At 52.8% G+C, this 25060-nt stretch overlaps 1 protein-coding gene across 3 annotated transcripts in view; it reads right to left on the bottom strand.

Moving 5' to 3' along the window:
- Nucleotides 1-25060, bottom strand: part of RGS3 (regulator of G protein signaling 3) — a 136323-nt gene that overhangs the window by 88593 nt on the left and 22670 nt on the right. For 2 of the 3 annotated variants that reach the window (XM_052644577.1, XM_052644578.1), the window contains exons 1-5: nucleotides 10201-10438; nucleotides 6364-6445; nucleotides 5521-5626; nucleotides 3753-4104; nucleotides 2829-2868 (exon numbers count right to left, since the gene is read on the bottom strand). In XM_052644577.1, the coding sequence (XP_052500537.1) occupies nucleotides 2829-2868; nucleotides 3753-4104; nucleotides 5521-5626; nucleotides 6364-6445; nucleotides 10201-10254 (634 nt within the window). In that variant the 5' untranslated portion in view covers nucleotides 10255-10438. Of the gene's footprint in view, nucleotides 1-2828; nucleotides 2869-3752; nucleotides 4105-5520; nucleotides 5627-6363; nucleotides 6446-10200; nucleotides 10439-13039; nucleotides 13096-13718; nucleotides 13810-15132; nucleotides 15194-24442; nucleotides 24512-25060 lie in introns of those variants that run through there. The other variant, XM_052644576.1, reaches the window with a different exon arrangement.

Genomic DNA, 25060 nt, shown 5'->3' with positions numbered 1-25060 from the left:
AGCCTGGTGGGCTGCCGTCTATGGGGTCTCAGAGTCAGACATGACTGAAGCGACTTAGCAGCAGCAGCAGCCGCAGATGGGCTGGGTTTGCTAATGCCAAAATCTGGGTCCTGTGTCCCCTGGTCTGACCTTTAAAGGCATCCACTTCTTTCCTTCCCAAGCCCAGCTGCACAGGGCATTGTAGAATCTTCGCCTTGGGCCTAGAAAGTCATGAGTAAGCCACTTGACACATACCCCTGCCTTCGGGAGGGAAGCAGTCCCATTTTATAGACAAGGCAACTGAGGCCCGGAGTGACTGGAGGACTTGCCTAAGGTCATCTGACCAGTAACTGGTACAAGGTGGGATCACCCTAACCTATGTGGTATATCTTTGTGTCCCCTGTCCACACACCCTGGATAATGTATAGCAAGTGGGCTTGATTCTTCAAAACTGATTTTTGAAGTATCTGTTTTAAAGAAACAGTCCAAGTTGTAACCCAGCTACTGAGCTCAGTGAAGGCAAACTCCTTAACTTTCCCACCTGCTGCCACTTACACCCTCTGGTCCAAACCCCGATCCACCCCTTCAACACCTGCTTCACTGACCAAGCACAGTAATTACTCAGCTTCTGAGGAGAGCCCTGGTAGTCATCCCACCCCAGCAGCAGAGAATGTGAGGCTGGGCCACCTTCACAGGGCAGGGGACAATGCCAGGGCATCAGTGGGTTGGGAGAAAATGCCAATGACAAGCAGGCAGGCACTCCAGGCCCTGGAAGGGCACCAGACCCCGTTCAACTCAGGTTGGCTCAACCCACTCTCCTGAGAGGAGACCAGGAGGCCAGGCAGCCCGGCCAGAGGAGGGGACAGAAGCTGGCAACTGGTGACAGATAGCCTTGGCCTCTGGAGAGCCCTAAGTGCGTTTAAGGGAAGAGCTGTGCCCTGAATTCCACCCCTTCCTCGGAACCTGAGGACCAGGAGCCAGGAACGCTCGATCCCTGGTAAGGAGAAAAAAACATCCTTGAATCCCCAAATAATTATTCTCATGAAGAATAAATGAAGTCAGGTCAAGTTCTTAACATAATGCATTCAAAAGTTACCATTGTTATTAACAGCATCATCATTTCCTCACTTGTCCCTCTCCCACGGCCTGCATGACTGTGCCCGTCTTGGTTTGCTAAGCACTGTACTGTCAGAGGGGAACCGAAACCTGGATAGGAGTTGGGAGGACACCAGGAGGCATCTCTCGAGAAGGATTCACACCTGCCCGCCTCCAGGGACACACCTGTCCAACTCCCTGCCCCCCGAGCAGCCTGCAAACCCTCAGTGGCAACCGAAGTCACTTCCCTTCAGTTGGTCACTCAATTAAAATTCTGTTGAGTACCTGCTGTTTGTCAGACCCTGGGACCAGCACCAGACACATGGAGAGGAGCAGGGCTAGGCCCCGCCCTTAATGGGGTCACCATATAGCAGTGATGTCTCCTCTTTAACCTAATGCACCGACTAAAAGCTTTCTTTAAAACTCAGTGTTGAAACATTACCAGACTTCTCTCTGGAAGGAACACGGATTCACTTCCAACCAATCAAGCCCAAACACCCAAATGCCCCACCTGGAGAGAATGAAGATGACTTCCATTCTCAACCCTGAGCCTGGTGGCAGCCCTTTCCCCCCAAAAGACACCTGCTCTCAGCAAGCATCTTTGTGCTACTGACAGAGGGGACTGGGAGGGAGCAGGTCGGCAAGTGGCTGGGAAAAGGCCATTCTCAAGGCAGGAGGTCAAAGGACATTCTGTGGGCTCTGAAGGAAGGGCTCAAGGAAATCAGGGTCAGTACCATGGACCACCAGCCAAGGCTGATCTCAGCCTTCCAGATCCCATCTGGCCTTCAGCCAGTGCAGAAAGGACCTAAAAGAAAACCCAGCCCACTCCAGCATCAACTCTGACACCTCAGGCCTCCTGGGAGAAGGTGCTGGTTTTGAGACAGCTTCTCTCACTGGCCCTTAAAAACTAAGGCCAGCGTTTTCTGAACAATAGAGAAAAATCCATTCAAACAGCAGAGACGTTTGTGCACTTCAAAGACAACTATCTTCTGTGTAGCACCACTCAGTAAACAGGCTGCTACTCAAAACCATTATCTCCCTCATCCCTTCTGACAACCCTCTAAAGTGGGAATTATCAGCCCTGTTTTATAGATAAAGAAACTGAGGTTCAGTGAAGGGTCATTAGTTGTTTAAACTCACGCAACTCCAATCTGAGACCTCCCAGCTCTGAATTCCATGCCTCTTTCCTGTGTCAGCCTGACCACAGTGCCTACAGAACCTTACACTTAGTAACATTGGTTGAGGGGCTTCCCTGGTGGCTCAGTAGTAAAGAATCTGCCTGCAAAGCAGGAGATGCAGGAGACACAGGTTCAATCCCTGGGTAGGGAAGATCCCCTGGAGGAGGGCATGGCAACCCACTCCAGTATTCTTGCCCACAGAATCCCACGGACAGAGGAGCCTGGTGAGCTGCAGTCCATGGGGTCGCAAAGAGTCGGACTGAAGCGACCAAGCACACGCACATACAACATTGGGTGAATCTCAGCTGAGTGCCTGAGTTCTGAACACTATCTCCTAGGCTGCTCTGAAAAGATGCCCTCACCTCCTTCTCAGTTCAGGATCCGAGGAAGAAAGACAGTGGCTCAGTGAGGGAGGAGAGGTCCCAAGAGGAGACAGTCTGTGTCAGCCTGCTGTTGTTGGGGTGGGGGGTGGGGGGTCCTGACTCTGTTGGGAAGGCCTCCCAGCCAGAGGAGGAGGCAGCTGACCTCGCCATCTCTCTGGGGCTCGGAGGGCAGGGCAGCAGAGGACAGACTCACCTTCGGGGATGGCGTCCTCCTGGTAAACAGGCCGCAGCAGCTGCAACGGAAAGACAGAGAACCCCTCAGCCCAGCCACGGGGCAGACAACCAGACAGGCTGCTCAGCCCTGGCCTGGGGATAGCAGGGAAGCCCCTCAGGGCATGAGGGCAAGACTGCCATCCTGCTAAGGAGCCAAGAGGGGGCTTGTAGGGAACACAGGCTCTAGAATCCTCCAGAATGTTTGAGTATAGTGAGGCTTTAGCTGTCATCGAGTTTAGCTCCTTGGCTGGATCCCCCTTTCCTTGATGGCAACTTGTTCCAAAGCATGTGCTGTGGAACACTGGCCCTAGGGACCTAACAACTCTGCTACAAAGGGGGACACCATCAGGGGAGTTTGGGAACCACTCGGGCGAACAAGGGTGAACCACCTTCTCCGCGGCAGGTGCCCTCAGAGCCTCAAGCAGGTGAACATGCACTGGGAATCTGCTCCAAGAGGAAGAGAGCAGGAGGTATTTCTCAAGCTTACTTGCCCTCGGGACACATTTTACCCGAGTATCTCAGGGGAACCGTGTTCGGGGATACACACACACCATCGCCCCACCTCACCATCTTGAAGTTCCTTCGACAGGCGCTCGCTCACCACCCACCACGTGGCCCATTCTGCTATGGAAAAGCGCCGTCTGGCAGAAGGCGCTTCCTTCTTTCGAGGTGAAATCTTCCACCCCATGACATCCCCTGGTCCTGGATCTGTACCCTGAGACCACAAAGATCCAGCTGCTCCTTCTGCCCAGGACAGCTTGACAGGACGGCCCTTTGGAGTGACCGCTTACCCCACATCCCTGCTCCCTACGCTGAGCCCCTCCCAACACAGCTGAGTCTTTGCCTCTTCCTGGCTTCACTCAGGGACACCAGCCCTTCACCTTCCTGGAATGGCAGTCCATACCTGGCTCCCAGGGTTCAGTGGGGCCAGGATGATGTAGTTGGGGTCAGTGGGGGCCGTGGCGCGGGACAGCGCGGGCAGGGTGTGCTGGCTCCCACGCTTGGTCAGCTCGGTGTAGCGCTCCCAGCCGCCGAGCAGCAGCCCATCGGAGCTGTCACACACCAGGTGGCAGCTGTGGCGCTGCTCCGGCCGGGCCTGGGCCCCGTGGGTGCAGTTCTTCTCCCGCTTATTGGGGGGTGACAGGAGGTCGAGGGTCGACTTGCAGGAGGCCCGTCGCAGGACCCCTCCATCTGGCCCTGGCTTGACCTGGGGGACCATGCGCCATACAAGCAGGACGATCTCGCTGGGGCAGCTCCTGGAAGTGGCGGGGAGAGGGGATCACAAAGAGACGTTGAGTCTGCTGCTGCTGCTGCTAAGTTGCTTCAGTCGTGTCCAACTCTGTGCGACCCCAGAGATGGCAGCCCACCAGGCTCCTCCATCCCTGGGATTCTCCAGGCAAGAATGCTGGAGTGGGTTGCCATTTCCTTCTCCAATGCATGCGTGCATGCTGAGTCACTTCAGTCATGACCAACTCTGTGCGACCCCATGGACAGCAGCCCACCAGGCTCCTCTGCCCACAGGATTCTCCAGGCAAAAATACTGGAGTGGGTTGCCATTTCCTTCTCTGGAAGTTGGGTCTGGGGGAGACCAAAGTCAGGCAGGGTAGGGGCCTGCGGGGGCAGAAAGGAAGAGAGTGGAAGGGGACAGGGGCAGCCCCCAGTGCTAGAACAGGAAAGGATGCAGAGGCCAGCTAAAGCAGAGACAGCAAAGGGGTCCCTGAGGTCAATTCGAGTTGACTGGCAAGGGCTGGGAAGGGCATTGGTAATAAAGAAAGAAGACCAGATTCAACTAGTGATGTTCCTCCTGAACACAAAGTACAAGCAAGCAAGCCACCTGTGTAAACCCCTCACCCAGTCATTCTAGAAGCAAACCTAAAATGGGGCTGTAACTCAGAGGGTCAAAATTGAGGGGTCCCATACATTTAGGGACTTCCCTGGTGGCTCAGACGGTAAAGCGTCTGTCTACAATGCGGGAGACCTGGGTTCGAGCCCTGGGTTGGGAAGATCCCCTGGAGAAGGAAATGGCAACCCTGGAAAATCCCATGGACAGAGGAGCCTGGTAGGCTACAGTCTACAGGGTCGCAAAGAGTCGGACACAACTGAGCGACTTCACTTCACTTCACTTCATACATTTTAAGTCTTCCCTGGTGTCAGATGGTAAAGACTCTGCCTGCAATGGGTTGCCTGAAATGGCATGGAGAATCCCATGGACTGGCAGGCTACAGTCCATGGGGTCGCACAGAGTCAGACACCACTGACCCACTAACACTATGTACCACTATGTACCACTATGTACCAGGATACATTTTAAAGAATAACTGTTTAGTTATACAACTGAAAAAACTCTGCAACATCTACCCAGCCTAGAAAACAGAAGGCTTAGCTCTGAGGTAGCAGAACTAATGAGCCCAAGGAGAAAGCGACCCCCTGGAGCCACGCCATGAACCACAGGGTGTGTCTGAGAGCTTCTTCTCCCACTGTTTGCTCTGGAATTCAAATTTGCTCGGAGCCTGAACCTTCCAGTTTCAGGCCAAGTAACTGATTTCCTGGGAAGCAAAGCAAATGGCTCGCAGATGTGAAGGAGGGACAGGCCAGGCGTGTGCCCAGGGCTGGGGAGGGGAGGGGAGGTGCGAGGCAGCCCCAAGCCCCAGGCCGCCCGCCACGCCGGTCACCGGATCTCGTGAGCCAGCTCCACGCATTTCCAGTGCTCCACGGGCCTCTCGTTCAGCCGCAGTACTGTGTCCAGCTGCTGCAGCCCTGCCTGCTCAGCCGGGCCCCCTGCAGGGACAAATAAAACTCCTGGAGCCCATAACCCCCTCAGAGGGCCTGGGGGTCCTTTGCCTCCACAGTGACCTTGGACAAGGACCGCTCCCCTCTGTTTCTTCATCTGTGAATGAGGGCCTGACCTTGGAGGTGCTCAGGAAGGATCTTGAAGGAGGTTCCCCTTTGCCTTCGTTTCCTCCCTGCCCGCAGACCCAGTACTGGCTGACCTCTCTGCTGCCAACCTCCCCACCAGGCCCCCTCCCTCCCCAGGAGCTCTCACCCTTCAAGAACCCTTCTTTGCTGCCAGGCCCCCAGATTGCCACGTCCCAGCTCCTCCTCTTAGGATGCTCACTCTGTGACTAGGAGAAGTCTTTTCTTTGTGAAAAGTAGAGAGGGAATGACTATTTTAAAGGGCTCATCAGGCTGGACTAGGATAAAATACTGATTCCAAATCAAGTTCATAAACGATTCTTGTTTTCCCATGCAGCCATTGCTGAAAATATAGGTTTAGTTCCTGTTTGAAATGACTGGGAAACAAAATATAAAAGCCTATCTTCACTTTGATTAAAAACAAAACAAAAAAAGAGTAGGTGTATTTTCATAGACCTCACTTTCATCTATGGTCATTTAAAAATATTATTCTTTTCATTTTGAAAGGCCAGGACTCTTCATTCCGGGTTGGGGTTCCCCTTTCAGTTCCAACATCTTGTTTGCTAAGCCTGGGGCTGCCATCACCCAAGATGCTCACTCACCGGAATCCACGGCCTGGACTCGGACCGGAGAGTCGCAGCAGATGGTGAAGCCAAAGCCGTCCTTCCCCCGCGGGATGGTGATCTAGGACACAGCCCTGTCCGGTTAATCCCAGAAGCCGGGAGGCTGTGCCTCTGCTCCAAGGTCGGGAAGCCCACGGGCCCCACCCCAGAGCCACCTTCCTCTCCAAGGTTTCTGGAGCCAAGAAGGAGGCTGGCCGGCCCCTCGCCGGCCCTATCTCTGCCCAGGCGTCTTGAGCACTGGGTTGTGGGCCAAGTAGGAAGGCTGGGAGCTCAGGAGGTAAGCCAGGCCCGGGACCGACAGAACTCCGAAAGGGTGCGTCTCACCATCTTCAGCCCTGGCAGACATGTGGCCTACCTCTTTACCTGAGGGCCTGCCACACTGCCTGGCTCCACCTCACCTGAGCCCCACTGCTTGCTTGATCCTTTCCTCCCTCCTCCAGCGCCTCATGGAGCATCAGCCCAGGGCTGGCCCCGCGCTGAAGGCCCAGAGACAAAGCTGAGCTGCCGGCTGCCCTCCCAGAGCACAGGGGAGGGAAGACAGGGGAAGGAAGACAGGGATGCACACACTCACTCTCAGGCCAAGGGGTGGGGGACACATCCTGGGAGGGTCTCAGGGCCATCTACCATCCGGGCTTCCAGGTACCCAGTGAGGGCTCCCAGGTGAGGGGGCAAGTGAGGGCACAGTCCCGGCTGAACCTGAACTAGCCGGTGACCTCCCTGTGCCTGCTGCGGCCTGTGTGCATGGCAGGTCCACAGCCCCTCCTCTCAGGAGTTCCCTGAGAGGGCCCTGCCATCTGCATGCTCCTTTCAAAGCAACAGGCAATTCCTGGTCTTATGCAGATCTCTCCAAAGCAAAGTGGGACATGATAAACTTTAGAGCAAAAGGTGAGGAGGGTGCTAGAAAGACTCCTCTGTGCTTTGACTTTAGAAGACAGACTTGGTGCATGGCAGGAGCCAGCCAGCGCTCTGTTCGTGTGGATGGCACAGCAGTGTCCCACCAGCAGCGGTCCACTGGTTTAGTTTAGTGTGGCCTTGCTGCGGGCCCTCTCTGCACACCCCATTTAGGCTTTGTGGGGAGTGCAGAAGGCCTAGCCCCTGCTTATTCCAAGAGCGATTCCTGGCTGCTCAGAGCAGGGCTATGAGAACCACAGACTAAGGCAGTTGAAGTCAGAAAAGGGGTCTGGCTCTTGGACGTGGGGTGGGCCCTGGTGCAGCACAGGGAAAGGGCACCCCCACCCTCACCCCAGGCAGGCTGAGGAGGAAGCCAGCTCAGCAACCCTGGAGGAGCTCAAGGGTCAGGGCCTTGTGAGAAGACTTCTATCTCCTTCCTTTAAGGGCTGCCTCTTCCAGGTTGGGCGCCTGGCATTCACCTGCCAGTTGACCTCAAGGCCAGGCATGGGAAAGGGGAGGGCCAGGGAGCCTGGGGTGGCCAAGGCACTTGGATGCTGTCAGGAGGCCCCTGAGGCTCTGCTTCCCACCAGCCCTGGGCCTGGATTCAAAGCGAGTGTGTAAAACAGGAAATCTGACAGACAAGGGGAAGGGGGGGGTGCAGGAAAATACCCCGTTCCCATAAGAATTCTGAGAAAACACACAGCTAAGGCAGGAAGAGAAAAAAATGGAAAGAAAGAAAGAAAAACAAACTCTGGAGTGAGTGTGGAAAGCCCAGGCTGAAGCCAAGGGACGACGGCAGGAGACCAGTCCACTCCAGGTGACCGGCGGGGACTTTAGGGGCCTTAGGGCGACCCTCAACCAGGCCGAAGCTGTGATGCCAGCACTTTCCCCATCACCCCGGCGAGGGCCATGGCCCCTCCTGCTGGGGGCATGGCTCTGGAAAACAGCTCCCAGTGCCCAGTGCTGACAGTCTGGGGACAGGCCTCCAGGGCTGAATCTGGAGAACAGGAGGGTGTGCCAACAAAGCCTGCTCCCCACATCTAGGCAGGACTGTGGACAGGAGACCCCTCTGCCTTTCTCGGCACCAGCCTGAGCAGAGCCAATCCAGATAACAGTCCAGGCAGGCTGGGAAGAGGGGAAGAAGAGAGGGTGTGTGCTCGGTGCGAGGGGTGGGATTGCGAGAAGGAAGCAGGATCATGCTCTGTCCGTTGTGTCCACCAACCTCGTTGATAGTCTCCAGAGAACATGATCATCACTGCAGCCCTGATGCAGGGCTGGTTTTGGTGTGCCCATTTTACAGAGAAGAAAACCGAGGTCTAAAGCAAATGAAGCTCTCAGGGTCAGGAGGCAAGGGGAGCAGCCCTGCCCTAGCTCTGGGATCTCAGGAACTCCTAGCAGAGGCCATCCTTCCGGGGTGGGTCCTGCTGTTTCCTGTCCAGAGCAGGAATTGCTACTGCTCCCAGATCTCTCCCATGCCAGCACCTCTGTTCTACCCTCCTGCCTGATTTCAGACCTTCTATCATGGAGGGTCATAGATTTCAACCCAAATCCCCAAATGCCACATTTATTGAACACCCTGCACCGGGCACTTCACACACATTCCATTACTCTCACAGGCATCATCACATCATCATCCTATTTCATTGACAGGAAGACTGAGGCTCAGGGAGGTAAACATCGTGCACAAGAGCCAGAGCTCAAAAAGGGCAGAACTGGATGAGAGCCTGGGTTTGGCACAAAGCTAGTGCCCTGAACCCTGTACCACATTCTCGCAGAGGATCCATTTGGAACTTCAGTCTCAGAGCCCTGGACACAGACTGGGGGCACTCATGTCTGACCCTACCCTGACTGCCAGCGAGCCCCGGTCCTCAGACCTGTGGTCCCACATGACCGAGGACTTCTCAACCTCCCAGCCAGCACCCCCTCTGCCTCACCACCCCGCCACCCAGTTGCCAGTGTCGCCAGGGCTGCTTCGCAGGCTCTGGAGGGTGAGAGGGCCCTGAGAGCTGGGGACTGCAGAGAGAACACACAGGTCCTGCATAAGGTGCAGGAGGCCCCCTCTGAGCATCTCCCCAGACCTAAGCCTGCCTGTTTGAAAGAGTTCATGATCCAGATTCCAATCTGTTCATTAAAACAGAGGGACGTTGTATACTAAAGAGTCATCCCAGAGTCCCATCAGCTTGGATATTCCCCAAATCTGGACATCCCTTGCCTTCACCCTGCCTATACCATGACTTTTTTATAAGAAAAAAATGTCCCTCACGTTTCCAGAAGAGTCCTAGGGACTGAGGGAATCATCCTTCCACGCTGCCCAACATCCTAACAGTGGAGCCTCAGAGGCAAACGCTCTCAGTGAAGCTGAGCTCTGGACCCACCTCAAGGCATCACAGGTACCAGGAAGGATAAACATGTGTGCATACATACACATAGACACAGCCTATCTCACACATAAGCGCACACCAATACATGCTAAAACACAATTGCACATACACGACATAAGACAGGTGCTGCCACCCCATCAGAAGTAGGAAAAGTTAGCAAAAAAAAAACCCAAAAAACACAAATCCAGTTGCTCAGCCACCTAGCCACTTCCAATCTTGGGCTGGAGATGCTCTTTGTAACGCACACTCCTCCCAAGTAAAAATGACAGAAAATCAACTAGACAGTCAGCTCAGATACCACCCCGCCAGTGGTTAGGATGGCACAGGGCTGGCCTCTGCTGCTCCTAGGGAGGGGCGGCAGGTACAGGCTACCTGGGGTCCAGTTCCTGCCTCTGTCCTCCCCCTAGATCACAATGAACCTGTGAGGGGCAGGAGGAGGGAAGGAAGGCCCTGCGGGGAGAGAAGCCCTTCTTGGTGAGCCCCACCCCTGACCCCTAAAGACACCCCGTGGACCGCTCCCCCCGCCCAGGGGCCAAGCACCCACCTGGCGGTAGCGGCGCTCCGAACACACCTTGCAGAGCCCATTGAAGCGGTTCATGACTGCGGGTCCTGCCTCGGCTGCCGCCCCATGAAAACCCGGCTCTCCCCACGGCAGTGGGAGCCCGCACTGCGCCCCGTCAGCCTGGCATGACCGCCCTGGGAAGCCCGCCCCGCAGAAGAATGGCAGGAAATCACCTCTCACCTCCCCAGGCCCTGTCTGTGCTGTGTGCCTCTGCACGATAAGCCCGAAGGCTTCCTGAAACCTCCGAATGACAAGGAAGAGGGAGAGTTTTGTATTAAAATTCCTGTCACTAGTTAGTATCCCCCCGGCCCTGGCGGGGAGAGGGCGCCTTTTTTCTGGCAGCATTCTCCGCCATGGGCCACTCCGTGACTCCAGTGTTCTCACAAGCACCCCTGGCTGGAGGAGAACCCAGGCAGAAAACACAGCCCACTCTGTATCAACGCTGCCTCCCCCTGCAAATCCCAGGGTCCTCAGTAGCAAACACAGGTAACTAACTCAGCCTGAGGACTTAAGGATGCTTGGGATGGGGTGGGGTGGGGTGGGGGTTGCACCCACAGACTTCCATGTCAAGACAGGGAATACAAAACATTTGGAGTCTGCCTGCCACCCAGAAGGCACTTAAAGGTCAGCTTTCTCATCCATGTACATGAGCTGATGAGAAAGCATCAGTCGGTCAGTCATGTCCAACTCTTCAGCGACCCCATAGACTGTAGCCCACCAGGTTCCTCTGTTCATAGGATTTCCCAGGCAAGAATACTGGAGCGGGTTGCCATTTGATGACAGACCATAAAGTCAAGTCAGAAAGGGATTTCCAGTCACTAGATAATCCAGCCTCCTCCCTTTACTGGTGAAGAAGTGGGGGCCTGGAGCCATTGCGATGACAAGCAGGGCGGGATGGGGCTGGGATCAGAGCCCCAGTCTTGATCTCCGACTTGTGGAGCAGAGCCTGGGGAGCCGAGAGCCCCCTCCACCCACCTGAGGAAAACGACCCCGCCACTCACATCCTTGATGCCAGAGAGGGTCCCTCGGTCCAGCCCAGCTTTGGTTGCTGAGAGAATGGGTAGGTCACCCCAGTTTCCCAGCCTCCATCACCCCATGCACACCTCTCGGGGTTCTCCCTGTGCCCTCCCCAAGCCTCTGACAATCACGCCCAGCTTGCTGAGTCCTACGGACATCTCCAAGTATACAAGCCCAGGAAAATCAAACACACCTCGCAACAATGCGCCTGTGTACAAAGCCCAGCCTGAAGCAGGACTCTCCCAGGCCACCTAGAAACCTGCAGTGTTGATGCTCATGCAGTTCCCACGAATCCCCAGGGAGGTTCCCAGGTCACCATCCTCTCTGTGCTCAGCATGTATGGAGAGGGGCCTTTAAGTTCCCCCACTGAAGCTAGAGGAAAGCTGTGAAACTCGGCACAAAGCCACAGAAAACAGACCTGGCAAGTTACTCTAACACTGTACTATCCTATATGGTAGCGAGTAGACACAAGTTGCAGTTGAAATTAAAATTAATTCAAATTAAGTAAAATTTAAAATTCAGGTCTTTGGTCATACTAGCCATATTTCAAGTGCTCAGTAGCCATAGGTGGCTAGTGGCTGCGGGCCTGAGCATCACAGCTCTAGACTGTACATTCCATGAGGACAGGGACCTCTGAACTGTGGACAGCTATAGGTCAGCACCTGGCACAAGGCCTGGCCCATGTAGATGTTCAATAAATATCTAATGAATGAGGCACTTCCCTGGTGGTTCAGTGGCTAAGACTCTGCACCCCCAAAGTTGGGGGGTGGTGCAGCCAGGTTTAATCCCCCGTCAGGGAACTAAATTCCACGCGGCAGCTCAAGATCCCACATGGTGCAACTAAGACCCAGAACAGCCAAATAAATAAATATATTTTTAAAAAACCCTAATGAATGAATGAGTGAATGATCTGAGTAAATGAAACGGAAAATGTCTTAGAGATAACAATACACCTAAATGTCACATGTTCTCACGGAAAACGTCACTGTCCTGTTTTCCTGACTAGGCCACTTGCAAGAGGCAGCCATACCTGAAGCCATAATTCAGATGCCACCTCTGCTACTTGCTGGCTTGTGGCTGTGGAGAGTGACCTAACATCTCTGAACCTTACACATCCCGCTCATCTGGGGGATTGGTAGTTAACAACCACCTCAGAGGTGGCAGTGAGGGTCATGTTAGCGAACAACAGTGGGCCTGCTCAAGTGCTGGGAGCTTGTTTCTCCCTGTCTGAGTTGTTAGGGAAAACCAGAAATCACTCCCATGGCCAGCAAAGAGACGGATTTGGATAAATATCCCAGAATCCCCGTGGGAAGGTTCCTCTCCAGATTTGAAGCCCTAAAGAAGTGAGAACCCATCTCATAGTTTCAGGCTCCATGACAGCCACTCCATGACATCGGGGCAGCGGGGGCGGCGGGGTGGGGGGGCAGCGGCCGGTGCCGAATCTGAAGGGGAGCTGGGTCACAGCACTGGGGGGAAGCAAGGGTCTGAGCGGACCTCGGGAAGGAGGATTCGACTTCAAGAGACCAGAAGTCAGTACGACCCAGACGGCTCCATCTCCAGGGACCAGGGCCTGGCTCTCTCCCTACTCCCGCATCAAGTGTGAATAACCCAAGGAAAGCACAGAAATAACCTCTTCAAAATGCACAGCTTCCTGGGTCTCCAAGCACCAAGTGACTCGGAGTCTCAGGCACCAAATGCTGCCTTGTTCAGGGATCTCCTGGGCCAAGGGACTGACCAGAAGCAGGTTAGAGCCCAGAGCAGTGCTCAGGGCCCGTCAGTCCTGCCCAGGCTTGGGCCTACCTACCTTGAGTTTCTCCCCATTCTCAGCATCCTCACCTCCCGGCATGCTCAACAACGGTTCTGGAAGGTGACACAGCAGAGTCAGAAAGTCTCTACTGGCATCTAAGTGCCCGTCCCACAGACCACCCTGAGGCCCAGGCCAGGGTGCCAGGCCCACGTGGTGCCCAGGTCACTGCTGGCCTCCACGGTGTGGCAGTGCCCCAGCTCGGGCCAGGCAGAGGTCAGGAGCCAGGTCTGTGTGCAGGAAGGGCAGAGCACAAGGCAAAAATCCTCAGGCCCCACAGCAGGGCCCGCACGGCCTGTCTGCAGAGGTGGGCGCCCCAAGGTCAGCCAGGCAGCCTGTAGGGGGTCCTAAGACCACTGACCCTGAGGAGGGGGCCATGCAGGAAGGTCCAGAAGCCCAGCCCTCCGTGATCTAGAGGCCAGGGGAGCTGAGCCACTTGGGGTCAGGCCACAACCCTCTCCAAGGAAAGCCCAACCAGAAAAGTAAAGGCGTCATGGACAGGAGGCTACGTTCTAGCAGGTGCCCATGAGAAGTTCCTGGACCCAGAGTCTGATGGCGGCCTGGGGTGAGGTGACTGATGCCACAAAACACAGTGACCGATGCTACGATGCAGGAGGGGAGGAGGCGAGCCCCAGGCCAGCAGAGCGTCTGGGCAGAGCTAAAGGTGGTGTGCATGTACCTCTCAGGGGCCGCAGTCTCCGCCTGGCCACCTTCAGGTGTTTGGTCCGGCCCAGGGCCTCCCCCAGCAGGTAGTACCAGCCACTGATCTCCTGTCGTGAGAGAAGGCGTGACATTCTCAGAGAAGGCAGAGGGCACGGGGCAGGCAGCCACCGATCCGCTGAGTGCCTTCCTCAGGAGCAGAATCTCTGCAAGGACAGACACGCAAGCCTCCCTTCCACAAAGGGAGCTGCCATGCCTGCACCTCCAGGAAGCCCTTCCTGAAGGCAGAGCTGGTCCTCCCCTTTGCTGAATTCTCATCGTCTCTTGTCCCTGAAGAACAGGTCAACTCACAGGCCAGCCTCCCCAGCTATGCTGTACAAGGCTCTGTGATGTGCCTAGTACTGTTCCTAGCACACAGAAAGTGAAAGTGTTAGTCACTCATTCATGTCTAACTCTGTGTGACCCTATGGACTATAGCCTGCCAGGCTCCTCTGTTCATGGAATTCTCCAGGCAAGAATACTGGAGTAGGTTACCATTTCCTTCTCCAGGGGATCTTCTCAATCCAGGGATCAAACCCAGGTCTCCCACATTGCAGGCAAATTGTTTACCATCTTAGCCACCAGGAAAGCCTGGTACACAGAAGGAGCAAAATAAAGGTTGACAAAACAGAAGGGAGGGAAGGGAGGAAAACAGGCAACCTGAGACTCCTGAACAGGCTCCAGGTGGGGGTGGAGGGACGTCTCCACCCAAGAAGGAAAGCCAAGGCTGCAGTTAAGATATTTGGGACCCACATGCAGAATAGAATTCTCAGCCACCTACCCCAGACTTCACTTCTAAGACACAGAGCTGGGTGGCAGGATGGAGCAGGTCACCAGGACATCTCCAGGGATGTGCAAGAGGAGCACTCCCTTCCCTGCTCAAAAGCCTCCAGTGCGGGGGGTGCAATCCAAGCAGAGGTGGGTAAGGGTCTGGCCACCCAGAGACAAGGCCCTCCAGATCCCAGAGTCCTCACCTGCCTGAAGGAAAGCTCCACCAGGACACTCACTCCATCCCCGAGCACTAGCTAGGCCCAGAAACACAAGACCCGGCCGACAACATCAAGGGGCTCCTGGAACAGACCACGAGAAGCACCCAGCCTTCATCCTCCAGAACAGGGGCTGCTCTGAGCTCTGAAGGACCTATCAGTGTCCTTAGAGAAGACGCTAGACTCAGAGCCTCCTGGGAAGACTTGGAGCCGCCTAACAACTGGTCTCTGATGTGAAAGAGCTAAGATAGGGGAGCAATGGTCACAAAGGTGACAAACAGTGTGGTCTCAGTGGGGTACCATCTCACAGACAGAAGCCCTGGCCCAGGGCTTCCAGACAAAAGCCTCCACCTGTACCAGGCCCGGCCTAGATGGCCTGATTTTGCCAGAAGCTTCCCTTGGACCTACCTTATCCGGAGTCAGGAGGGACTTCACCCCGAAGCTCATGCAGCCGATAAGTCCACTTTGTCTGGGGAGAACAAGAGACACTCGCATCAGCACCTTCTCATCACACTATATCAAGAGGCCAATTGTCAAGTGTAACGTAGGTTTGCCTGGTGAACTGCGGTTTACAAAGCACTTTTACCTGCATCATTTCATTTGATCTTTCCAACTTTGTGAGTTAGGCTGGAGTGGAGCTATTCTCTCCATTTCACAAAGGAAAAAACTGAGGCTGAGTTGATCCCCTTCCTAAGGTCACAGGACTTACAGTAGTTGAGCCCCATGGGAAACCCATTAGAGAAGCTCAGAGCTACCTTGGAGGTTTGAGTTGTTCTGGTGTTGTATGTAGGTCTAAAGAGCTGGTCCCCACAGGGAATTTCAGCTCTCACATCAGCTGGTGATGCTGAATTCAGGAGAAAAGTGATGAGACCTAAAGCTCAAGAAGCTTTGTCTTGGGTCCAGGCAGGAGCTGGTTAGGGCTTAGACAGTTTTAAATCAAGGTTCAAACCAACCTGACACACAGAAGTTCCCAATACCAACCTGACTTGACTGCCAGCTGGGCAAATAGACATGAGCCAAGGTCAGGACTCGTGGGAATGTCATGCTGTGTCGACAGGCTTGAGTTCAGTGGGATCCTGCTTGACTAAGAGTAACTCAAAGTTCCTAAAAAAGGTTCATTGCTGAGTTCCAATGTCCGACAACCGGGGACGGATTGATACTTGGCAGCTTTCAATAATGACAGTATGTGCTGGGTGCTTAGTTGCTCGGTCATGGCCGACTCTTTCTGACCCCATGGACTGCAGCCCGCCAGGCTCCTCTGTCCTTAGGGATTCTCCAGGCAAAAATACTGGAATGGGTTGCCATGCCCTCCTCCAGGGAATCTTCCCAACCCAGGGATCAAACCCAGGTCTCCCACGTTGCAGACAGATCCTTCACCAACTGAACCACCAAGAAAGCCCAAGAATGGCAGTACAGACGAACATTACTGAAATGCAAATATAATCCTGCTATTATGAGAAAAAAGCAAGTTTACAAATCCGTAGATTAATGAGAAAGATGCCCACCAAAATATTAACAATAGTTGTACCTGGTAGGTGGGATAAGAAAGGGTTTTGTTTTCTCCTTTGAGTTTTCTTAGCATTTTTAAATTTTCATAGGGAACAAGCGCTTCTTTCAGAATCAGAAAAAAAAAACAAACCAACAGTATAAATGTATTTGAAAGTGTTCTATCCTACCACATCTTTCTCTAGCCTAACACTAGAGTCACTTTTTTTCCCACCTCTTTCTTCTCTCTTAGCACAAGTCAGTTCCCAAGTCATCTCGGGAACTCCAAGTCAGTTCCCTTCAGAGACTGGCTTAATATTAACAGCTGTTAATCGAGAAACAACGCAGGTATTAAGACTGGAGCAGCAGGGACTTCTCTGATGGTCCAGCAGTTAAGGTCTTGCCTTGCAGTGCAAGAGAGGCGGAACTAAGATCCCGCTGCCACAGAGCAACTAAGCCAGCGCGTTGCAACTAGAGAGCCCACATACTGCAACTACCAAAGCCTGCACGCTCCGAAGCCCATGCGGCGCAGACTAGAGAATCTGTGCTCTGCAACGAGAGATCCCACGTGATGCAATGAAGATCCCACAAGCTGCCATTACAACTCAACACAGCCAAATAAATAGACAAATATTAAAAAAATAAAAATAAAAAGACTGCAGCGGAACCTTGATGGTTAACTTCAATATCTGAGGGATCCACATGGATGAAGGAGTCAGCACGTTCTGGGGAAGGTGCAATTTCAAAGCCGAGGATGGAATGAACTGCCTAGAACGAACTAACTCCCTGGAGATGAGCCTCCCTGAAGACTGGGCTATGGGGGGCCTGCGCTGAACCCCCTGAAGAGCCTGTCTGAGTCTTGTGCCCCAGAGCCTGCTCCCAGGCTCCAGACCCAGAAGGTTCAAGGTGGGTTCTGGACACAGGGGTCTGGAGAAAGCCGCCCAGGGGATCCTACAGGGCACCTACCTATGCCTGCCCCAGTGAGCACCAGAGGTCTACAAACACATGTTGTTTAGATCCTCCAGAAAGGGTGGCAGCAGCCTACCACCCGAAAGTAAACAAAATGGTTTCTCGCAGATAGCCAAGCCGAGTGAGGGGCAGGGAGGCAGGATGACCTGGCGCCCCTCCCTGAAGAGGCACACTCTGCACCGGGCCCTGTCTCAGCAGCTGCTCTCATTCTGCTACTCCTCACTCCCCGCGCTCTCTTCCTGCCCCCCTTTCCTGCAGCCTGGCCTGCGCGTGCTCCCTCCCCCTTGCCAGCCCCCTCCCAGCTCACCAGGCCAGATTAATCATCTCCCCCTAGAGGACAGTGCAGTCACTCCATTAAAACCACCCGTCCACATCCACCCCACCCCCCCAACCCACCACCAAAAACAAACCCTCCTCCCTCCTGGCGCGTGGCCAAGTCAGCAGGAATGGAGGGGCAGCTGCAGTGACCAGCATGAGTGGCAGCCACTGACCCGAGCTGCTGCTCCAGAAAAGCCTTGTCAAGACTTTGCCAAAGTCCTCATCATGGATTTCATTTTGTTTGTCAACACATTCAAGAGCAACCCAGCTGGTATCCAGGTGCCTACACTGCCTTGCTGTACACTTTCCTTTCACGCTGGGTACAGCCGTAACTGTCTAAATCTCCCAGGCACGCTGCTTTAACTGTAATAAAGGCTGCCTCTTCCTGCTCTTCAGTAAGTGGAGTTTTCATCCCCTGGTGCTCAGAGAATGCTAAATGGTTGAGAGCCTCCCATGAGCTTTGTTTCCTGCGAAGGGGCCTCCAATGATTTCATGGTACTTCAAGCCCAGCAAATTGTCACAATCAATGTCCATAAACAGGAACCTCTAAGTGTTCTTCAGTTAGCTACTCCTGAAGCCTGTTTTTAAAAACCTTTGGAAGAAGAAAGACTTCTTTTACGCACAACCTGAATACATGGCAATCTACTGGTCAGGCAATATACTTGGGAACTGGTGCCTGAAATCTCGCTGGGCACAGAGTCTCAGGGGCCAAGACTTGGGTACTTTTGAAAGCTGAACCCTGAACTTGGTGAAGTTTTGACAAATGGATGAATCCATCATTCCCATGTTGGCAGGCACTGGGCAAGGAGCCCCAGCATTAAGGAAACAAGACAAACACTCGGGAATTTAAACAGCAGTTCAAGGCAGCAATACAAGGGATGTCACTAGACAGGGTGAGATTGGCAGATGAGCAGTGCAGGCAATAAATGCTGAATGCTCAGAGCGGCAAGAAGCGGTTTAGAACTGAGATGTTCAAAGAAGGCCTAAGGAGTTAAGCCAGAGAGAGGGAAAGGAAGAGCCTTTCAGGCAAAGGGAACAGCTGGTACAAAGGCTCAGAGGGAAGGCTTCATGGAGCATTCATGGGCAATAGTACTGCCAGTCCTCCATATGCAAGGATGAGGAACCCATGGGTATGGAGGACCAACTGTACTCCACCACTTTACAGAAGGGACTTGAGCATCCATGGAGTTTGGTATCCACGGGGGTCCTGGAACTAATCCCCAGTGGATACGGAGAGATGGCTATATTCGGCTCAGTTTATTTTTGAGCACACAGTAGGAGACCCGCTGACAAAAAGAAAATGCATTATTTTAAGGGAATGCACTTTACTTTTCTCTTGTCAGGGGACTTGAACTATTTCTGTTACAGGCTTATCCCATTTAATCTCAATTTACTTTGAATTTGATGGCTTAAAAACTGCACACACATTTTCCCATTCATCTTCTCTTTCCCGGGTCTCTCCCCATCTCTGCTTACGGTGCTGTACTTGGCACTGGCATGGTTTATAAAGTAGTTGAAAGAGCAGAGGGTACAAAGAGAGTGTGCAACACACAGCCTCTCCATCTGTAATTACTATCAGCATAAAAGCTTATGTTCTTCAAACATATGTGTGCGTGTTTTAAGTTGTTATTTTTTTTTTTAACTTGGTGCCTAACAGTACAATTCTAAGACTGTTCTCTTATCACAAGTTCTGAAAACACCATGATTGACACTAGAGGCGTCACCTTGGCTTTTTCCATATCACTGAACAAAACTTTTAAGCCGTTCAGTGCCATAGTCAGTGATATTAAGGAGTTATTGTTGATTTTTAAATGTGATAATGGCATTTTGGCTGTTCTGTTTTTTAAGTCATCTTTCAGAGAGATCTATAGCTCAGATGAGGTGATTTGCTTTCAAATAATCCACTGGAGGAAGAGACAGCGGGTGAGGGCGTAAATGAAGTAAAATCAGTCACATATTGATCATTGATGAAGCTGGGCTCCAAATATGTGAGGGCTTATTATATATTTTCTAACTTTGCATATGTTTGAAAATGTCTATAATTTCTTAAAAACTCACAGAACCCCAAGTCGAAAGAAACCTTTGAGATCACTGCATTTTACAGGTGAGGAAACTGGGGCCCAGAGCCGGGAAGTGACCTGTCCACGGTCTCACAGCGAGGAGGAGCTACGCCAGAATCTACTGCCCTGAGGCCTGGTTCTCCTCAGCTCACACCGCGCTCACCACAGGAGCTGAAATCAGCCTGCCCCTCCCAGCACTGGACCGCCTTGTTTCTCCACTACGTGCTTACCGCAGTCCCTGGAAGGATCGCGAGAATTCATAAAACAGATGCCCCCTCCTTCCATCTCCTATCAGTCTTAAAATGTAACTGCCACATATTCAGCTGGATGACTGACATAACACTGTATTAAAAATGCTATGAGAGGTGGCCTGAGGCATAAGCACACCGATACAGAAAAGGTTTGGCTTTGGAGCTTTTTACCACCTGTGTGAGCCAGTCAAGTGTACTATATCATGTGATTTGATGCCAGGCTACCTGGATTTGTGTCTTGTTTTCACCACATGCTGGCTGTGTTACCTTGGGCAAGTTACTTAACCTCTCTGTGCCTATAAAAGAGAAACATTAATAATGCCTACCTGGTATGGTACCGTGAGGATACTGTGTCCACACAACAGATAATGATTAAATATGCTTAAGGTCCGCACACTTGGTGGACACGCAGTGCTTGATAAACATGACCAGTGAGATCACCTTGGGCAAGTTCCTTGGCCTTAGTAAATCTCGGTTTCCTCATCTCTGAAGAGACAGACAAAATTCCTACCTCTCAGGGTCGTTGTGAGCATTAAATGAGATAACGTATGTAAAGCGCTTGGCACAGAGAAGGGTTCATAAATGTTTGCTCCCTTCCTTCTGCAATTGTCCTTCACGCTGTTAAGTTGAATGTCCGTCCCTCAGAGACACACAGTTTTGATCTGAGAGTGTTCAGCAGGGCAGGGGTTTCCGGCAATGGCTCTGCCTGTCTCCTGCAGCTCAGAGGCCTTCTCATTCAGAGATGGATCGATAACCATGCCTCCCGCCCGCCGAGCCGGGCACTGTGGTGCTGGCACCTCAGGCAGGGCCATCTGTTCGGAAAGCAGGCCTGTCTGCGTCTGCTCTGTCCCTCTCTGAGCTTTGGGTTGGGACTGTGACCACAAGCTTGACTGTGTTTTGTTTAATAAGGAATCTCACTTTCCCAAAATAGGCAACAAGTGCAGACACTGCCTCTGTCACGCTGCCTCCCTGGGTGCTGACTCACTTTCCCCGGCCTCACTCTCTTTTCCAAACACCGACAAGTCCATTGCGGCCACTTCTCCAGCCGGCGCCGCCGGCTCGCTCCACTCTCTCAGGGGCGCAGCCAGAGCAGGGGAAACGGTGACTCCCACATTTGGTGTCTGCCTCTGGCACCCGCTCCACTCCTCGCCTCTGCCCACTGGGCTCACCAGGCACCTTCTGTTTGTCTGCCACCCCTCCTCTGTCTGCTTCCCAGATGGCACTGCTGCTGCTGCTAAGTCGCTTCAGTCGTGTCCGACTCTGTGCGACCCCGTAGACGGCAGCCCACCAGGCTCCACCGTCTCTGGGATTCTCCAGGCAAGAACACTGGACTGGGTTGCCATTTCCTTCTCCAATGCATTCATGCATGTTAAGTCACTTCAGTCGTGTCCAACTCTGTGCGACCCTACGGACAGCGGCCCACCAGGCACTAGTGGTAAAGAACTCAGCTGCCGATGCAGAAGACATAAGAGACGCGAGTTCGATCTCGGGGTCGGAAAGATCCCCTGGAGGAGGGCACAGCAACCCACTCCGGTATTCTTGCCTGGAGAATCCCAAGGACAGAGGAGCCTGGTGGACTATGGTCCATGCGGTCACAAAGAGTCGGGCATGACTGAACCGAGTCGTCACCCTCGGCTCCTCTGTCTCCTTCAGGGCCTTCCCTTCCTGTGTCCATCCCTTTAAGACAGGATTCTGATGCTCCTGGGTACTGACTCTCTTCCTGGGTGCTCTCAGCTGCTCGAAATTTACCCCCTCACCTTGGCAGCCACGGCTCCCATATCTCCACAGACCTCTCTCTCCGCTGCGCTCCAGGTCAGCAAAGGCGTATCTCCTACACAGCTCTCAGCTGGTTGCCCTCCAGGCACCTCCAACCCACCCTATCCAAAGCTGCTCTCCCTTCCCCTCCAGTGCATTTTGACTTCGCTAGAGACATCGCTGGCCACCCACGAGCCATCCTTGGCTTCTCCCACTGCGCTCACAGCCAAATCACCAGTAAGCACTATTGGTTTAGGCTGCTAAAGGCATTTGAGTCTGTTTCCCGCCTCTCTATCCCTAAATCATCTCTCTCACAGATCACCACAAGACTCTCCCAGCTCCTCCCCAGCCTTCCCAAGACTTACCAGAGTGATAGAGCTAAATACACCCCTGTCATTCCTCTGCTCAGCACCCTTCAGTATCGCCCCATCACCAGATTCTCAAACACCAAACTGGCTGCATGAGGTTCGCCCTGAGAACTTGTGTAAATGCAGATTCCTCGGCCCTGCCCTTGAAAATCTGGACTTAATCAATCTGATTTGTTACCTGGGAACCAAGGTTCCCCACAAGCATCCCCAATAATTCTGATGCATTGCCAGGATTGAGAACTACTGACCCTTTGGAGAAACTCACACTCCAAAGAAAACCTAGAGACTCATCGGTTTAGTTTACACTATCCTCTTCATCTTATCTCCAGCCAATCCCTACTTTTGTAATCGACCCTCCAGCAACACCAAGTTTGCAAATCCCGCCCCATGCTGGCCCTGCCCTCTGTACTCTACCCGCTGAGACTGAAGACTCCAGGGTCTAAATACCTGGGTTTCCATCTTGCCTCTACTGTTCACTGCCATGTGACCTTAGGCAAGTTACTCCCTTTCTCAGCTTCAGTTTCCTTTTCTGAAAACTTAAAAACAAACATGTACTTTCCTTAGAGCTGTCTTAAGAACTAAATGAGATAAGGCACTGTTAACCCCTGGCTTGTGGCTAAAGTGAAAGTGAAGTCACTCAGTCGTGTCCAACTCTTTGCGACCTCATGGACTGTACTCTACCAGGCTCCTCTGTCTATGGGATTTTCCAGGCAATAGTACTGGAGTGGGTTGCCATTTCCTTCTCCAAGGGATCTCCCCAACCCAGGGATTGAACCCAGGTCTCCCGCATTGTAGACAGATGCTTTACCATCTGAGCCACCAGGGAAGTCCTGTCCCAGAGGTCCTCTCCCAAGCAGGATAGTCTCTGACTGACCCCACGTGTCCCCAGCACCTGCAACAGAGTTGCCACATGGGTGGCCATTAAATGGCAACTCAGTGACTGAGATTACAGCACCAGGAGCACCAGTCCACAATAACAAGTGGATACTCTGCTCAAGGACAAATCTTTCACTATGCAGGCTGTTGTTCAGCACTCAGTCATGTCCAATTCTTTGTGACCCCATGGACTGCAGCACACCAGGCTTCCCTGCCCTTCACTATCTCCAAGACTTTTCTCAAACCCATGTCCATTGAGTCAGTGATGCCATCCAACCGTCTCATCCTCTGTCGCCCCCTTCTCCTCCTGCCCTCAGTCTTCCCCAGCATCAGGGTCTTTTCCAATGAGTTGGCTCTTCGAATCAGGTGGCCAAAGTATTGAAACTTCAGCTTTAGCATCAGTCCTTCCAATTAATATTCAGGGCTGATTTCCTTTAGGACTGACTTAGGTTGCATCTTGTTCTCCAAGGGACTCTCAAGAATCTTCTTCTCTAGCAACACAGTTCAAAAGCGTCAATGCCGGTTGAGGAAGGCTCAACTTGAAAAGTTATACTGGCTATCAAATTTAGGGTACCAAAAAGCACTGAGCCCCCAAATATTCTCTGGGTCTAACCTGGTGAGTTGAGTCGATTTTCATTCACCTGGGCCCCTTGTCAGTTACCATTTTCAGTTCTATGACTGTTGGATGGATGTTACTGGCCACAGAGTCTCCCAGATTTCTTGCAACGCACCAGCTGAACGAGCCCCAGCTGCTCACAGTGGGCCACACAGTCAAGTGCTCTCACCCTCTTCCCTTCCCCCAGCAGCCAATTCTCACCCTCACCACCCAGCAGTCCTGCTCTGCTCTGTACTGGCCGCCATGACCCATGACCACATCCACCTCCTGGGTCCTGGGCTGCCTGAAAGACTGACCTGTGTGGATTCTCCTACACACAGCTCTGCAGCTCCTGGCCTCCTCGTGACAGCCTGAGCCCACTGAGCATGCTCCTGCCTCCCTGCCTGAGCTCGTGCTGTGCCCCTGCCTGCCATGCCCTTTCCAATCTACTACTTTCCTTGTCTCATTCTTGCGCTCCGCCCCGAGTTGAAGATCCCACTTTTTGCATGAAGCCTTCCTTGGTCGCCTCAGCCCATAACGAACTCTCCTTCGTCCCATACTTACTATTCTAATACTCACTGCATTCCTGTATTCATTCACTCAATAATCACCAGATATCTATGTGCTAGGCACTGGGTACAGTGGTGACTAAGAGAGAAATGGGCCTGTGTTTCATGGACCTTCTACTCCCGTGGGGCTGAGCCTGTGCGTGCTGTGACTATCGTTTGCTTCCACGCAGAGCCTGTTATCCCCTCCTGAAAGTAGGTGGCTTGGGAGCAGAAGCCACACATAGGCTGGCTGGCATTTCAGTGGCCAAGACAGTGTCCTGTTGACCCCAAGGTCTCAGTAAATGCACCTTGCTAACATGATCCAGGTGGCACCACCTGGAGTGACAGGAACTCATGGGGTGGCGGCCTCTCAGATTTAACCACTACCATTCATTCATCCAAGCGCTACTTGAGCCCCCACTGTATGCTAGCTGCCTGGCTACCACCCACAAGCTCAGAGCAGGTCTCCCCTCAGCTCAGCAGTTCCCCTCACCTGGAGTCACCTGCCCTGTTCCACACAGTGACCAGGAGGCGCTTCTGTTCGTCTTCCTCTTGGACAGGACTGCAAAGCAAACCACACAGAGTGTTAGCAGAGCCAAGCTCTGGTCCAGACCCACACAGTCCCTCATAACGGCAACTCTTGGAAATAACCTGAACATCCAACCGTAAGGAGCCGGTTAAACAAACTAGAGCCCAAATAGAGTGGGATGTGAATATTTATATTCATGAAAGAGTTTACATTACATTGTTAAGGATGAAAAGGAGGTTACAACATGATATGATAGAACAATTCCATCTTTGTAAACACACGCCCACACAAATTCAAAGACCTGAAAAGAAATGCCACAAAACATTTCAGTGAGTAGCAGGCCTAGAAGTACTTTCTCTCTTCTTCTTTCTGTGTACCGATCTTTTCTATTTTTCTACCATAAGCAAAATTACCTGGTGTAGTAAGGAAAATAACAAAATATGATTAATCTTCACTAATAAGAAAATACAAAATGTCCATTGCCTTTCCATTGGCCCCAGAGTTCAGGGAGGAGGGAAAGAATAATAATTACACCACTGGACACTGTGTTACACTGTCTCATTTACACCTCCGCTCTCTCTG

Source organism: Budorcas taxicolor, chromosome 8 (assembly GCF_023091745.1).
Source record: "Budorcas taxicolor isolate Tak-1 chromosome 8, Takin1.1, whole genome shotgun sequence".
In the NCBI taxonomy this organism is placed as follows: Eukaryota; Metazoa; Chordata; class Mammalia; order Artiodactyla; family Bovidae; genus Budorcas; species Budorcas taxicolor.
The sequence above is the reverse complement of the archived record's forward strand: the minus strand, read 5'-3'. Positions and strand labels throughout refer to the sequence as shown.